Genomic DNA, 14,453 nt, shown 5'->3' with positions numbered 1-14,453 from the left:
GGTCCTTTAAGAAACCATTTCCTCCAAAATGCTCAGAGCAAATGGATATGACTCTTACCATTTCTACACATTCCAGCCATGTAGAGTTCAGAGGTTCATATGTATGCAAACACGCTTCTCCAGGCAAGCAAGAGGCATGATTGCAGTTCAAAGACACATTCCATCCAGCAGAAGCACTCAAGGAATTGGTGGGCTGAGGAGGGCAGTGTGACTTGGGAAGAGTCCCAACTCTGAGGGCCAATACAGACATCTGCAGGGCCACATTCCACCCCCAGTGCTCCCTGCCAGTGGGAGGTTTGCTATCTCTGCCATCTGGGCTTGTTTCATCAGGATCTTTGCCTTTTCAGCTTGGAAATCAATCTCTCAGTTGAGGCTGCATTACTTTCATGTGCTTATTAATGGACCTATTCTAGAGTATTTTTGTGCATTCTCGAAATCAGTCTTGGGACACCTCTAGCATACTATGTGATTTGTAATCTTTAAAGGTAAAGGGACCCCTGACCATTAGGTCCAGTCATGGCCGACTCTGGGGTTGCGGCGCTCATCTCGCTTTATTGGCCGAGGGGGCTGGAGTACAGCTTCCGGCGAATCAGAGCAGTGCACGGAAAGCCGTTTACCTTCCCGCCGAAGCGGTACCTATTTATCTACTTGCACTTTGACGTGCTTTTGAACTGCTAGGTTGGCAGGAGCAGGGACCAAACAACAGGAGCTCACTCTGCCACGGGGATTCGAACCGCCGACCTTCTGATCGGCAAGCCCTAGGCTCTGTGGTTTAACCCACAGCGCCACCTGCATCCCACTTGTAATCTTTAGAGGAGAGAAATTGCCTGGCATGCCCTGTCCATTGAGGAGTCTGGGGAAAGAAGACCACAGGAGTATGCTATGTGTCCTCAGGCTACTCACAAAAGGCTCCCAGGTTGCCAAATCTTTGAATTCCTTTCATTTGTCTGACCCATTTGGTTTTAAAGATAAAACAAAAAGAGCCCACTATTGCCCTGCTATCATGGGTGTCTTATTGATGTAAGCCAGGTGCAAGGTTTAGGGCCATCTGCTCTCATTCCCCTGCCCCCCTCCACATCTGGTCTTAGCAACTTTGTGTTTGCATGTCAATCACCCTTCCCTGGGGACCTGAGGCAGATTGTCATATCATGGCTATAATTAGCTGTTATCGATCCTCTGTCAGAGACAAGTCCTGTGACAGATTAGTTTATCTTATCTCACAGGAAACTCTGGGGAAGGAAAGCGGAGAAATCAGGAAAGCAAGAAAATGCTGGGTAAAATATTAAACGGTTGCTTAACTCGGGCTGCTTTATTGTCCTGGCTATGTTTTGGAGTTTGTGTCATAAGCGAATTGCTTTGGCCAAGTCTGCTTCGGTGGCCTCAAGTTGTGTGAATGCCAGTTCAGTCCAAAAATGTGCCCTTGCATTCTTTTACTGCATGGTTGGTAATAAATGGTTGTTGTTGTGACAACAGGTAAGTGGTATGCCACTTTGACTTATGTCTGGCTTGTAGTATGGTAACAGAACAAGCCAAATTCACACACTTTTTTCATGGGGTCTGTTAGCTTACCCTGTTAAATAAGTTCTGGACTACCAATCTTTCTCTCTCTTTATCCTTCCTCCAAGTAGCTGACAGCATCGTACATGGCCTTGCTCTTTTAGCACCACTGCAAAGTGTATTCCTGGGGGTGATATGAGAGAGTATTCTGGTTCAGATCATCATATCTCTGCCTTTTTGGTCCTCTCAGAAAGTCTGAAACAAACCATAGTTTCCTGGCTAGAGAAACTATGATTAGCATCTCTCTGGTTTGATTGTTTGAGACTTTGGGGGGGGGGTGTGCAAAAAGGCTCACACATATATCTTGGCTTATGGAGCAGAGAGATGATTGTCTAAATCCAGTCAATAATTGGCTCAAGGTTGCTCAGTAAGTTGCGTGACTAAACAGGGGTTTGGCCCTGATTCTCTTTAGCCTTAAGACCAAACTAGATGATACGTGATAAGCATGATCACATTGTACTTTCAGGCACATGCAAAGCTTCTTTTAAAACCTCTTTCAATGAGCCTCTTTGAGAGTCAGTACATTAGTGGACCTCTGTTGCCAGTGGAGCAATTATTTCTATTTCAGTTTTTTTGATTGACTAACTTTTATTCTGTCTCAAATGACTAAACTACGTTGCACAAAAAAGGAGGAAAATGTAGGTGGTAAAGTAGAATTTCCTTTTCCTTTTTTTTTTTTTACCCAGGGGACTTGTTTTGAAGTAGCACAATCTCTTAATTATAAAAGATAAGAGGGAAGGCATTGTCCTTACAGCTTAGAGCACAAAACCAAGTTTGATGTGATGGAAGTCAGGGGCTGAAAGCTGTAGGTCAGCACAGTTTGCTCTTAAGAAAACAAGTTCCTCTTCCATTTCTGTATCGTTATTGTTGCTGTCAGCCAAATTGGCAATTTGCTTTAGTTTCCCAGAAATGTGCGCTACTTCTGGCGTGGACTTCTAATTAGGGGGAAATTTTGGAAGCTTTTTATGCTGGCAATAATAACAGGATGTGCAATATGATACTTGTATCTCTTGAGTGCCTTCCTTTTCCTGCTGAAACAATGTCTACTCAATACATACGCCTGCAAGCAATTCTATATTATCCTCTTTTGTATGGGAGACTTTTCTGAAAGGGTTTGATAGCATCTCTGGTTGTAGCACCTATTTTTCCTTTAACTATATCTGGGTGCCAGCTCAGATCCTTTCAGGAATGTGAGAAACGGGGACCCTTAGTTCTGGCTTTTGCAATCACAAAATGAAACAAATCCAGCAACATTTCAAAAACAATTGCAAAACTCTTACAGGAATATGGGAGCATGGATACATTTTATCACTGAGCTGTTTCTTTTCAGAAGTGTGTGTTTGTGGATCAGCAGTCTTCATGTTGTTGGACTACAACTCCCATCATCCCTAGCTAGCAGGACCAGTGGCCAGGGATGATGGGATGATGGGAGTTGTAATCCAACAACAGCTGGGGACCCAAGTTAAAGAAACTTCTGTAGGCAATACAGTGGTAACTCGGGTTACATACGCTTCAGGTTACAGACTCTGCTAACCCAGAAATAGTACCTCAGGTTAAGAACTTTGCTTCAGGATGAGAACAGAAATTGTGCTCCGGCTGCGCAGAGGCAGCAGGAGGCCCCATTAGCTAAAGTGGTGCTTCAGGTTCAGAACAGTTTCAGGTTAAGAAGGGACCTCCTGAACGAATTAAGTACTTAACCCGAGGTACGACTGTACTGAGCTAGATGCCAGTGGTCTGACTCTGTGCCATGCTGATTGGAAAAACGGTTCCCGTGGTAATATCTGTGGCGTATCCAGGAATCGGACTGAGGCATTCTCAGCAAGCAAATCTTTATGGGCCCCAACCCTTTCTCTGACCACCCCTCATTTCAGCCTCATGTCTATCTTTTTCTATTCCTCCGGGGAAGGCTGCAGTAGTTCCCTGCAATGGGTCATGGCTTCCTGGCACACGTTTTTTGCAAGTGGGATCGACTTGGCAGCCCTGAGCTGAACTGCTTGGAAAAGGGAAGGAAGAGGGTGATTTTTCCAAGCATGTAATTTTAAAGATGGACACACACCAGCTTTCTCTCCTGGGGGCCCCCTATAAGTCTTCTGACTCATTCTGGCACATTTGGAGGGCAGGTTCTGATTATGGGTCAGGCAGCAGGTTTGCTGAAGGGGGAGAAATCCCTGCAGGGAGTTTATGTGCACTCGGTCTGAGCTCTTCTCCCTTGTGAATTTGCCTTGTTCCCTCAGAAATGCTCTGCTTCCAACACAGTCTTAGATAAATATTATTGTATGTGACTCTCTAATTATCCGCCTGTGGAATGTACTGCTTTTAGTAATCCCAAACAGATAACACAGATACAACAAAAATGTAAACCTTCTTATCCAACTCAGCACAGTTCTTTAAAAGGCTTGGCAGAAATGAGAGATGTCAGGGGAAACTCATTAACCCAGGACTCCAATATAAGTTTGAGAGGTATGTATTTCAAGCCTTGAATTTTTCAACTTGGAATTTAAACCTGAGCCAGAGAAGAATTCCTGGCTTATCCCAAGTTGAACCCCCAACCCCAAATTCTGCCCCCCCATAACTCTGCTTACTGGCCAGCCTGGAGGTGGCAAAAAACCCCACACAATATCCCAGTGGTGTGGAAAGGAAGAGTTTCCTCTGTATCCCCTCCCTGGGGCCAGGATGAAAAGTGTCCAGTAGCCTTGAGGAAACATAGTTTTCCCAAGATCTAGCGGAATGTCAGCAGCTCTTTGTGGGAAATGACATTTCTCTCTCTCTCTTTTTTAGAAATTCTTTATTAATTTTCACATAGACAAATATACATAACATATAATACAAAAGACGATACAAATGAATAAAAACAATAAAGTAAGACATTTCTCAAGGCAACCACAGCCTTTTGTCATGCCACACTACCGCACAATTTACCAGAAACCATAGAGAGATCTCCCTTTCCCCTGTGGTTGGAGTGTTGCTGCCACTGCACGGGGGCAGTAAGTGATGCTTAGAGGGAAGAGAGGAAGGGGTTAAGTAGGCCTAGCTTTTTTGAGGGGTGTGTGACTTTGGCTTAGAAATAAGCTGAAATATTCTCTGGTATGTCTTGGCAGTAACTTTCTTTGGCTTACTTCTGAGCCAGGACCAAAGTGAGGCATGAGGATGGACTGGCCACCCATTACAATCCATCATCAATCTTCCTCTCTGTATCTTGCACTGTGTGTATGTTGGTGGCCCTGGCTGCTCATTATCCCTTTCCTCTATAGTTTACACATCTGTCTCTTGCTAGCCTTCAACAGCTTTTGTGAGTCAGAGCTGAGTGGGAAGCTGCTCTGTGTGTTCAGTCGGCATCTTGCTGTCATGGGCTGTTCTTGCGCAGGAACCGTTGTGATAAATGTGCTGCCGGTCGGTGTTGAGTTGACCGGTAGTATTGTGCTGATAGCAGTGCCATATGCTCATTACAGCTTACATATTTTATTTATCTGTTTTTCTTTTCTTTCTTTTTTAAAAAAAATATTTATTGCTTTTCCAACAATTTAAACACTACAAACAACAACAAAAAAGAATAGACAATACAATACAATGCAAAAACACTACATAACACTAACACTAACACAAAACACTAACACATAAAACTAACAAAACAAAACAAAAACAATTTAAAACACATCAAATAATTTCAATATCTTATCTTTCATTCACTTATTTCAGCGACCTCCTCACACCTCCCTTTTTGTATTCCACTTCCGTTAATTATTTCAGCAGTTCCTTTCCATCTTCCTCTGTTTTCTATCCTAAAATTATCTTAACCTTCTGACCTTATTTTCCCCCTTTAATATTCTATTAATCTATTTATACTTAATTCCTTATAACATTTCTACTAAAGCCATATATCTTCATTCCAACATTCTTCTAACATTCATTAATTTTGCAGTATTTCTGTAAATAGTCTTTAAACGTTTTCTAGTCTTATTCCACCGACTCTTCTCCCTGGTCTTGGATTCTGCCAGTCATTTCCGCCAATTCCATATAGTCCATCAACTTCATCTGCCATTATTCCTGGGTGGGTAAATCTTGTGTCTTCCTATTTATCTGTTTTTCTAAGTCCTCAGTAAAGGTTGTAAGTGTGGGCTGAATTATGAAAAAGAAAGGCTGGGTTTTTTTGGGTGTGTGTGTGTGTGTGTGTGTGTGTGTTGGGATTCTTTAAAGAAAACCAAACTCCTCTTCCTTATAGCAGTGAAAATAGATAGCAGTTGTGTGGATGTTATCCTGCCCTCCCCACAAAGCAGGACTCCTTGAGCATCTCTCTCCCATTTTCTTGCAATAACCCTCTGAGGTAGTCTCAGTTGGAGAACGATCACTCAGTGAGCTTCATAGTTATGCAGGATTTGAACCCTAGTCTTGCCAGCTCTTGTTCAACTTAACTACCACATCATGCCTCCTGAGTCCGTGAGGAAAGTTGAGGAGCCATGTCACCTGAAATCTCAGAAACTGTACTGAGTTGGGTTTCCAACAGTTTAGAGAATCGGGCTTTTTGCAGCTCTCCCTCTCAACTAGACGCAAGAGCCCAGTAAATATGTAATGTTTCTTGGTGGCTGAAGTATGCTTAAGGAAATGGGAGCTCCCAGTGGCCTCATGGGTTCCCATGTGCTGTCATGCAACGGTTCCCCTACTAAAGTGTTGTTGCAACGGTTGGGCACCACCATTTTCACTAACCGTGGTTGGCACTAAACTGCATGTGAAACCAAAGTTTGCAAATGGTTGTTTGAATTCCAGCTGTGGTTGTCGAACAGCAGTGGTGCGCCTCATCCTAATGGTGATGGTTTAGCTCCCATGTGACAAGAAGAGAGAGAGAATGGAAAGAAGGATATGAGCCGAGGAAAGGAGGGAAAGACCAGGCCTTGGCTGTAGCCATGTTGACAGTATTGATAGCCTTCAACCAGACAAGGGCAACAGTGAGGATACAGGTCTCAGGCTTGCTCAAGCAGGTGATGTGGGAAAAGTGTGGGTGATTATGGGGTGGTCCTGTCCATTTGGCCTCACTCACTTTTGATTTGGCCTTGCACTCTCTCTCCCCCCCCAGCAACATGCAACACCCCCCCCAATAGTTGTAAACTTGGACCATAGAAATTTAGCCAATCTTGGCCTGAGGGGTATAAACCATCTGTGAGTTGGAGGCAAAATTAAACAGTCGTCTTTTCCACCCGTTCCCCCAAGACCACAAAGCCCAGTAGCTCAATGGCAGATGATCTTCCTTTGCAGGGAGAAGAGGTCTGAACCATTCCCTGGCATTACCAGGTAGGACTGGGAGAGCACTCTGTCAGACCAATGATCTGACTCATTATAAGGCACTTTCTCATGTTTTTATGACTGCTAATCCCATTGCCTCGCTTGTAATCAAGCCTGCATTTGTCACATCACTGTCAAGCTAAAAAGCAGGCTCCCTGTATCCAATGCTAAGGTTTTGTGTAGGCAAGCACTTAAAAAAAGCAAGTAAATAGCAACACAAGTTCATTATCGGTTTGCTGAATTTCTCTTTCTAACTGCTCTTGTTCAGACACGCTGTGCTGAGGCCAAATATATATTCAAAAGCATATATTCAAAGCCTACCTGCTGCATTGAGTGACAGCACGCACCTGATGAGTTATTTTACTCTTGCCTCATCTTGTCTGTGCTTCAGCAAACAGAAAAATGTCCCGCTTGAAGTATCATGTATTGTAGCTATGTACTGTTAGTACTATCGGGCTTGGCAGGAGCCATTAGATATATAAAAAAATACAAACGACATGATGTAACTTTTGAAGTGCCCACGCCATCCAGGTTTCCAGCTTGCTCAAGCTCTGCCTTCCCAAATCAGTTCCACAGCCAAAAGGCTCAGGAAACAGATCTGGAAAACCCCATGTGATGGGCGCCTTTAAGTTTCATTCTGGCTTCTGAAAATATTATTGGCATCTATCCATTCCTGATAACAGATCAGTTGTGCTACGTGTGTGAGTGAGGGGGGGGGGTATGTATCCGTAGTTTTTTCCTCAAGAAGGTATCTGAGTCTGAAACTACTCGTGCCCTCCTTTTACAGAAGGTTCCTTCCTCCTTGCTTGCACCTTCTTCCTCCATCACAACTGCATTCCATTCTGTCTGATTTACAGTGAATTAGGAGAGGCTGTTTTTGCTACTTCCTCTGCTGAGGAGGTAGCCACGTAATCACCACCCTGTGGCAACTTAGTATTTTCCCTTCTAACTCCACATTTGCACCTTACATTTAAAGCACTACGATACCACTTTAAACCACCATGGCTTGCCCCAAATAAGTTATTCATGGGGGACCTCTGGCAAATGTAGCTGATTAAGAGGATTAAGGGTTTCCTAACGACTCTCAACACCCTTAATAAGCTGCAACTCCCAGAATTCTTTGGGGGAACCCGTTACTATTTAAGCTGCATTCTTAGTGCTTTGAATGTATTGTGTGATCTGCCTTAAGGTAAGCTAAGAGCATGTGGAAAGTCTTTTACAATGTGGTGTGTTTGTTGACTCTGTTTTCAGGGCTGCAGCTGGCCAGTGCTTGCCGTAGCTCACAGGTGGAGTGCATGTTTTGCAAAATGTCCAAAGCCCAGGCCCCAGCATCTCTCATTAACAGTTTTGAATTTGGGGACTGGGAAGGGCTTTTTGGTCCCAAGAACTGGAAGGTCAACCCTCAGCTGGAACAATACAGCTCTAGGCTATGTGGTCCAGTGGTTTGACTTGCTATAGCAACTTCATGTGTTGAAAAAAGTGCAGGTGGTTCCAGTTTCTCCATGCCCCAAGGGTGGGGGAAATTCTCTGCTTTATAGGTTGGAGAGCTGCTTCCCATTGCGAGAACTAACATTATGTAGAGGAAGCATATGATGATAGTAAACCACAGTGCCTAGAATTCCTTGAGGAAAAGAATTTGCTTCAAAAGTGCTTTAAAGGTATTGAGTGTACACAGCTCTAGTTCTCCATAATTTAGGGAGAATTCCAGGTCATGTCAAACATGCATCTGGCCTTGGGCATCTTGTTCTGAACAATAGGGCACTGCTATGTGTTTGTTCATGCTGATGATACCCAATGGACTTTGAACAGGAGTGAAATTTATTGCACAGCTGAATGCTGCTTTCTGCTGCCTTCTGCAGTCTTTGTAAAAAATATTGATAACCAATTTTTTTCCTCTGCAAGACAAAACATTCCTCGGCCTTTTTCTAGCCTTTAGAAAGACTCTTGTTGTCTTCTTGAGGAGCAACAGGAGGTCCAGAGTTCTTTGCTTTTGGAAAATTTGCAGGGGACATTGGGTTAAAATGAGTGTGGTCAAATGGGAGGTGCTGCCAAATAATTGAATTTTATGAAGCTGTGGTTCTTTTTAAAAATAGCATAATGTTCATTCCTCTGCTCAGATGACTCTCTTTGAAGCCAAAGACTGATTCAACTAATTGCAAAGAAATGCTTTGGCCCAGAAGACCCAACCACAGTGCACTTGCTTTGCTGGCAATGGTGTTAAAAAGTAAACATATACCCTGCGCATAAAATTTTATAATGCACTATAGTGCAATCTTAGAAAGGATGGTCAAAGCAGATGTGATGTGGAAAGTACTGGATTGGATCGCCTGATGCATTTAGTTTTCTTTTTTAAAACCAAGAGCATGGGAGAATTTAGACTGAGGCAGTGGGGTGGCTGGAACAGATGTTTACCCTTCTTCCCTCAGAATTATGTTGTGTCTGTTTTCCTTCCTGCCCCTTGGTGTTAATAGGAGGATCATGAAGAATTTGTCTGGTGAAATTGCCTGTTCCCACATGGGTCCAGGGAGCTGCCACAGTTCTGCGCTAGGTTTCTTCCTGCCCCCTTCCAACTGTTGTCTCTCTGGGGAAGGGTGTAGCTCAGTGGTACAGCTTGCATGCAGAATGTCCCAGATTTAATCCTTGGAATCTCCAGAAAACACTGGGAGTGGCTTCCAGCCTGGAACTCTGGAAAGATGGTACCAGCCTGTGTTGACAATTACTGAGCTCGCTGGACCTGGCTCCGAATAAGACATGTCCCTATGTTTGGTGTTTGTGAAAAGGGGCACAGCCTGGCGAGGTGTTTGAATATGTCAAAAGGCTGACTTGCCCTAGCTCTCTTTCAACGCTGGTTTAGAAGTGTTGTTCAGTTCAAACGAAAATACAGTCATACCTTGGAAGCCGGACAGAGTCCGTTCTGGAAGTCCGTTCAACTTCCAAAATGGTCGGAAACCAAAGTGCAGCTTCTGATTGGCTGCAGGAGCTTCCTAAAGCCAATCGGAAGCCCCATCGGACATTTGGCTTCCAAAAGAACATTTGAAAACCGGAACAGTCTCTTCCGGGTTTCGATCGTTAGGGAGCCGATTTGATCAGGAGCCAAGGCGTTCGAGATCCAAGGTATGACTGTAAAATAGAATAAACACAGTGGAGAAAGTAGGATGCAGCCAGCTGCCCCTCCACTGCAACCAGTGCTTGTAATGAATGCTTTTACTTCTGTTGTTTTTCCTTACAGTGCTGCTAATTAGACTAGACTAGCCCTAGGATACAGATAGACCAGTTGTCTGAATCCGTGTAAGACATCTTCCTACACTGGAGGAAAGTCCCTGGTCTCTTCCGTGAGATGCCTGGCTTAGACAGTTTGAACTTGTTTTAAAATCCCGACTTGTTCTGATCTTGCCAATGCCAGTTTCTAGTTTGGATGGTTGCATGACAATTTTCCTGGGTTAATTGTTGTACCGGGGGGGGGTGATGTGGGGAGAAAAAGAGGCGGGGAGATCACACAATACTTGTGAGCATCTTCCCTCATCTGAATCAGGCCAGAGGCTCTGTGGGAAGAAGTCTTGGAAAAGATCCCACTTGAGAATCTGGAAAGAGGAAACTAGTCAGAGGAGACAGGGCCAGGCTTACAGACCTATGCCTTGGTCTGTAGTGCTGCAGCTTCCTCTGTGTGTGGGTGTTTGGGTGTTTTGGAGGATTTTAAGCAGATGGCCACCTGGCATGGATGCTTTAGTTGGGATTCCTGAATCGCAGCAGGTTGGCCTTGATGACCCTCAGGGTCCCTTCCCATTCTACAATGTTGTGATGCTATGATTCTGTATGGGCCAATGGGCCCATTTGTTCCAGCATCTGCTTCTCACAGTGGCCAACCTGTAGGAAACCTGCAAGCAGGATCCCAGCACAGGAGCGCTCTGCCTCCCTGTGGTTCCCAGCTTCCCCATTCTAATAAATGGACTCCTTCAGGGCCATGCCTTTTCAATATGGTCACTAACTGTTTGAACCAATTTAGCAGCATTTCTTTTATTTATATTCTTTTATTTCCCTTTTCTTCCCTCCCCCTCCCCTTTTATGAAGATTACCCACTCTGAGACCCCACAGCTAATTCTCCCCTGGCCTCCTCGCTGGCCCAAGTAGGACCAATTCAGCCAGCTAGCCCTGGGGATTATCTAATGCTTATTTCCTCTAAATTGATTGCTGAATTTTGAATTTTATTGTTATTCATGTTTTTAAACTGTATTTTATGCTGCTTTTATCCTGGGAAGGGCGGGGTATAAATTATTTATTTATTTATTTATTTATTTATTTATTTATTTATTATGTCTGTCTGTCTGTCTGTCTGTCTGTCTGTCTGTCTGTCTGTCTTGTAACAGATCTATGCCTGCTTTGGCTTTCGGTTTATAATGGGAAACTTCTTCTGGTAATGCCAGATGATTTCTGTTCAGTTCAGCTTCTTTTCTTTTTCTTTTTTCTTTTGGCATCAAACCATCAGGCATCACAGAAGATTAAAATGAAAACACTTTGGGGGTGGGGAAGCTACCTCCATAACCCTGACACAGCATCGTCCTATGCTAAATTGGTACTAATTTGCCTTGCTGCTTCTGCAGAAACAATTCCTGAGCAGACAATAAGGAACAGACTTTGTCTAAAGTTGTTTCTCCCTATGAGGTGGCTTCCAGCCAGAAATAGGCTCCAATACCTACTTTTAAACATTTTTCTCCCCATAGGCTGCTGTCCAGAATTGTACAGGCATTGTGCAATCCATTGGCATTGTGTATATTTCAGGTATATAAACTAGTGACGTTCCCTGAATATCTACAATTCATTCTCTCTCTTATCAATTTTTAGAGCCTGTCTGTGTGAAAGAGGATGATCTTTGCTGCTTGAAGTGACCCATTCTCCATCTCCATAGTGAATTGTAGAAGAATGTGGATTAACCAAATTCCCTGCTGTCTATTGGCAGTAGTGCACTTGTGTGTCCTGAACCAATTGGCCCAGTGTCAGGAAACAGGTTGGTATAATTTGATATCTCTGACTCTCTCATTACATTTTGTACATGCACTGCAATGTAGGGTTTGCAGTTCTGAAGGAATCTCGGTTTTCCTTGTTTGTTTTCAAAAGTCAAGGTTCTAGGCCATAAGACTATAAAGATTATCTTTGAAAAGAAAAAAAAGGCTGTAAAGATTATATTGAAAGAGGGTGGATAATGCTATGAGCCAAGAATTTAATGGGAGTTGTAGGGAAGGTGGTTGAGAGGCTTTTAGGTGGGCAGAGATTCAGTATAGCCTTGATAGCTTTTTGATCTGTATCACCAGTTGAATAAATAAATGCACAAGAAAATCAATGTAAAGCCACTTAATTTTCAAGTTCCATGTAATCTTTTTTGGATATAGATGTTTTGGATATACTTTGCCCAGATTTTTTTTTTTTTTAGTGCAGATTTGCAATAACCTTATAATGATATGTAGATGAAGTACAGAAAGCTAAGAAGGTAAATGGCTCCCCTGACATGTTGGTTTCTCTCTACCACCTTCTCTCCTTCCCCCCCCCCTCACCCCATCAAATGGGGCAGCCAAGTCAGCAGCTCCTGAGATGAAATCTGCCGTCCCCTAAATCTGTGGGTGGCACTGTGGTCTAAACCACAGAGCCTTAGGGCTTGCTGATCCGAAGGTCGGTATTTCAAATCCCCACGACGGGGTGAGCTCCCGTTGCTCAGTCCCTGCTCCTGCCAACCTATCAGTTCGAAAGCACGTCAAAGTGCAAGTAGATAAATAGGTACCGCTCCGGTGGGAAAGTAAATGTAGTTTCCGTGCGCTGCTCTGGTTCGCCAGAAGCGGCTTAGTCATGCTGGCCACATGATGGCTGTACACCGGCTCCTTCGGCCAATAAAGCAAGATGAGCACCGCAACTCCAGAGTCGTCCGCGACTGGACCTAATGGTCAGGGGTCCCTTTACCTTTAAATCTGCTTAAGAAAAGGCTGCTGGATTGGGCTAATGGCCCGTCTAAGACAGCAACCTGGCAGACCAGATACTTGTGGGAAACCAGCAAGCATGATTCAAACACAAGATCACCCTCCACTCCTGTGGCTTCTCATGTGGTTTGTGTAGTTTACCTTACAGAAAGCCCAGTTCCATCTTGAATGATTTTTGGGCATGCATGCATGTTCTGTGTGTCTGGTTTAGTGGACGGCAGCTGCCAAGGTTGCTGTGCCCCTCGTGGCACCAACAGCAACTGAATGCCAGGAGGAAAAGGAGTTCAACCGAGTTCACTACCTTACTGGGATTGCACTGTGCACATCAAAAGTCATTGTGGGGAAGCTGTGTAATTGGTAGTGACTCATTGTGGTGCCTTGGATTATTTTTAAGACCTAATGATGTGGTCAGTTGTACATTAGAGGTCTTTGCTTCCTCTTGCCAGTCTGAAGACTTTTTAAGAAATCAAGAAAAGCCTACATTTTGGGGGAATGTGCATGTTTTCCTTTTATGTAAAATGTTTGCATATGCTGTCCTGTGAGATGTTTAGTTGGCTGATACTGTCCAGCCCTCACCTCCCCTATTTCTCCAGCATCCGAAGTCTGGAGATGTGCTCCTTCCAGGGACATCTTACCCATAGAGCCTTCTGGTGTGGGGCACCAGGGCACCAAGTTCTGGAGGGTGACAGGGGAGAGGCGGAGGCTGGACACGGCACCTCCTGGCATCAGCTCGCCGCCCTCACCCGCCTCTGCCATGCCATGCCGCGCCGAAGCAGCACTGCACCCAGAGCCTCCATCTGCCATGGCCACCACGGTGCAAAGCGGCCAGCTGAGCCGAGAGGTGCCGGGTCCAGCCTCTGCCTCTTCCCTGCTGGAGGAGCCGCCCTCCAGCCACTGCCCGCCTCCTCCAGCCCCATCGGCAACACCGTCCTCCCTAAAAAACTGGGAAACGTGGGGAAGCTTTGCACCACGGTGCCGGAAATGCTTAAGATTGCCCTGGCTCCTTCTAAGCTTGGAGATACTGCTTAGCTCAGAGGTTTTCAACCTTATTGAGTCCACGGCTCCCTTGACCAATTACCTTCTTTCTGCAGCACCTCTGTGGGGCTCGGGAGCCCAGTTATGTCACTCCTTGCCTGCAGAGCTGGCGGCCTCTCACCCTTTTCAAACACCCTCCCTTGTGGAGTGTTTCCTCAGCCTCCTCTCCTCTGCACTCTGCTTGGGTCTCTGAGTCTCTGAGCTGCTCCACCTGCCCCAAAGAAAGGTGTCTCCTCACACTGCCCCAAAGAAGACCGACAAGTCCCCCTGGACTTGTCTATCCATTCCCAACAGCAAGGGCTGTAGGCTGGCTGGCTGGGCTCCCTCACCCGCTTGCTTGCTTACTCTGAGGCCGCCTCAGTTCCTGGCAACCAGCACCCCCTGGCCAGAGGCACCATTCACCTGTGGAGTATGTAGCCAGGGCTGCTGCAACAAACAGCTGTGCAAGCCTTTGGGAGGCAGAGATGCGAGAGGGCATCAGAGGTGGGAGGGAAGGAAAGAGGGACAGAGGCCAGTGTTGTCCACAGCACCCCTGACCATCATTCAAGGCACCCCAGGATGCCATGGCACACTGGTTGAAAACCACTGGCCTAGCTAGTTTATAGATTTAGGCAATACAATTAA

General features: G+C 45.0%; 1 protein-coding gene across 6 annotated transcripts in view; it reads left to right on the top strand.

Moving 5' to 3' along the window:
• Nucleotides 1-14,453, top strand: part of LOC309542859 (leukemia inhibitory factor receptor-like) — a 92,398-nt gene that overhangs the window by 27,750 nt on the left and 50,195 nt on the right. For all 6 annotated transcript variants that reach the window (XM_082241828.1, XM_082241831.1, XM_082241826.1 and 3 more), the window contains exon 2: nt 11,671-11,833. In XM_082241828.1, the coding sequence (XP_082097954.1) occupies nt 11,749-11,833 (85 nt within the window). In that variant the 5' untranslated portion in view covers nt 11,671-11,748. The remainder of the gene's footprint in view (nt 1-11,670; nt 11,834-14,453) is intronic.

Source organism: Podarcis vaucheri (assembly GCF_965113315.1).
Source record: "Podarcis vaucheri genome assembly, chromosome: 11".
Taxonomy (NCBI): domain Eukaryota; kingdom Metazoa; phylum Chordata; class Lepidosauria; order Squamata; family Lacertidae; genus Podarcis; species Podarcis vaucheri.
The sequence above is the reverse complement of the archived record's forward strand: the minus strand, read 5'-3'. Positions and strand labels throughout refer to the sequence as shown.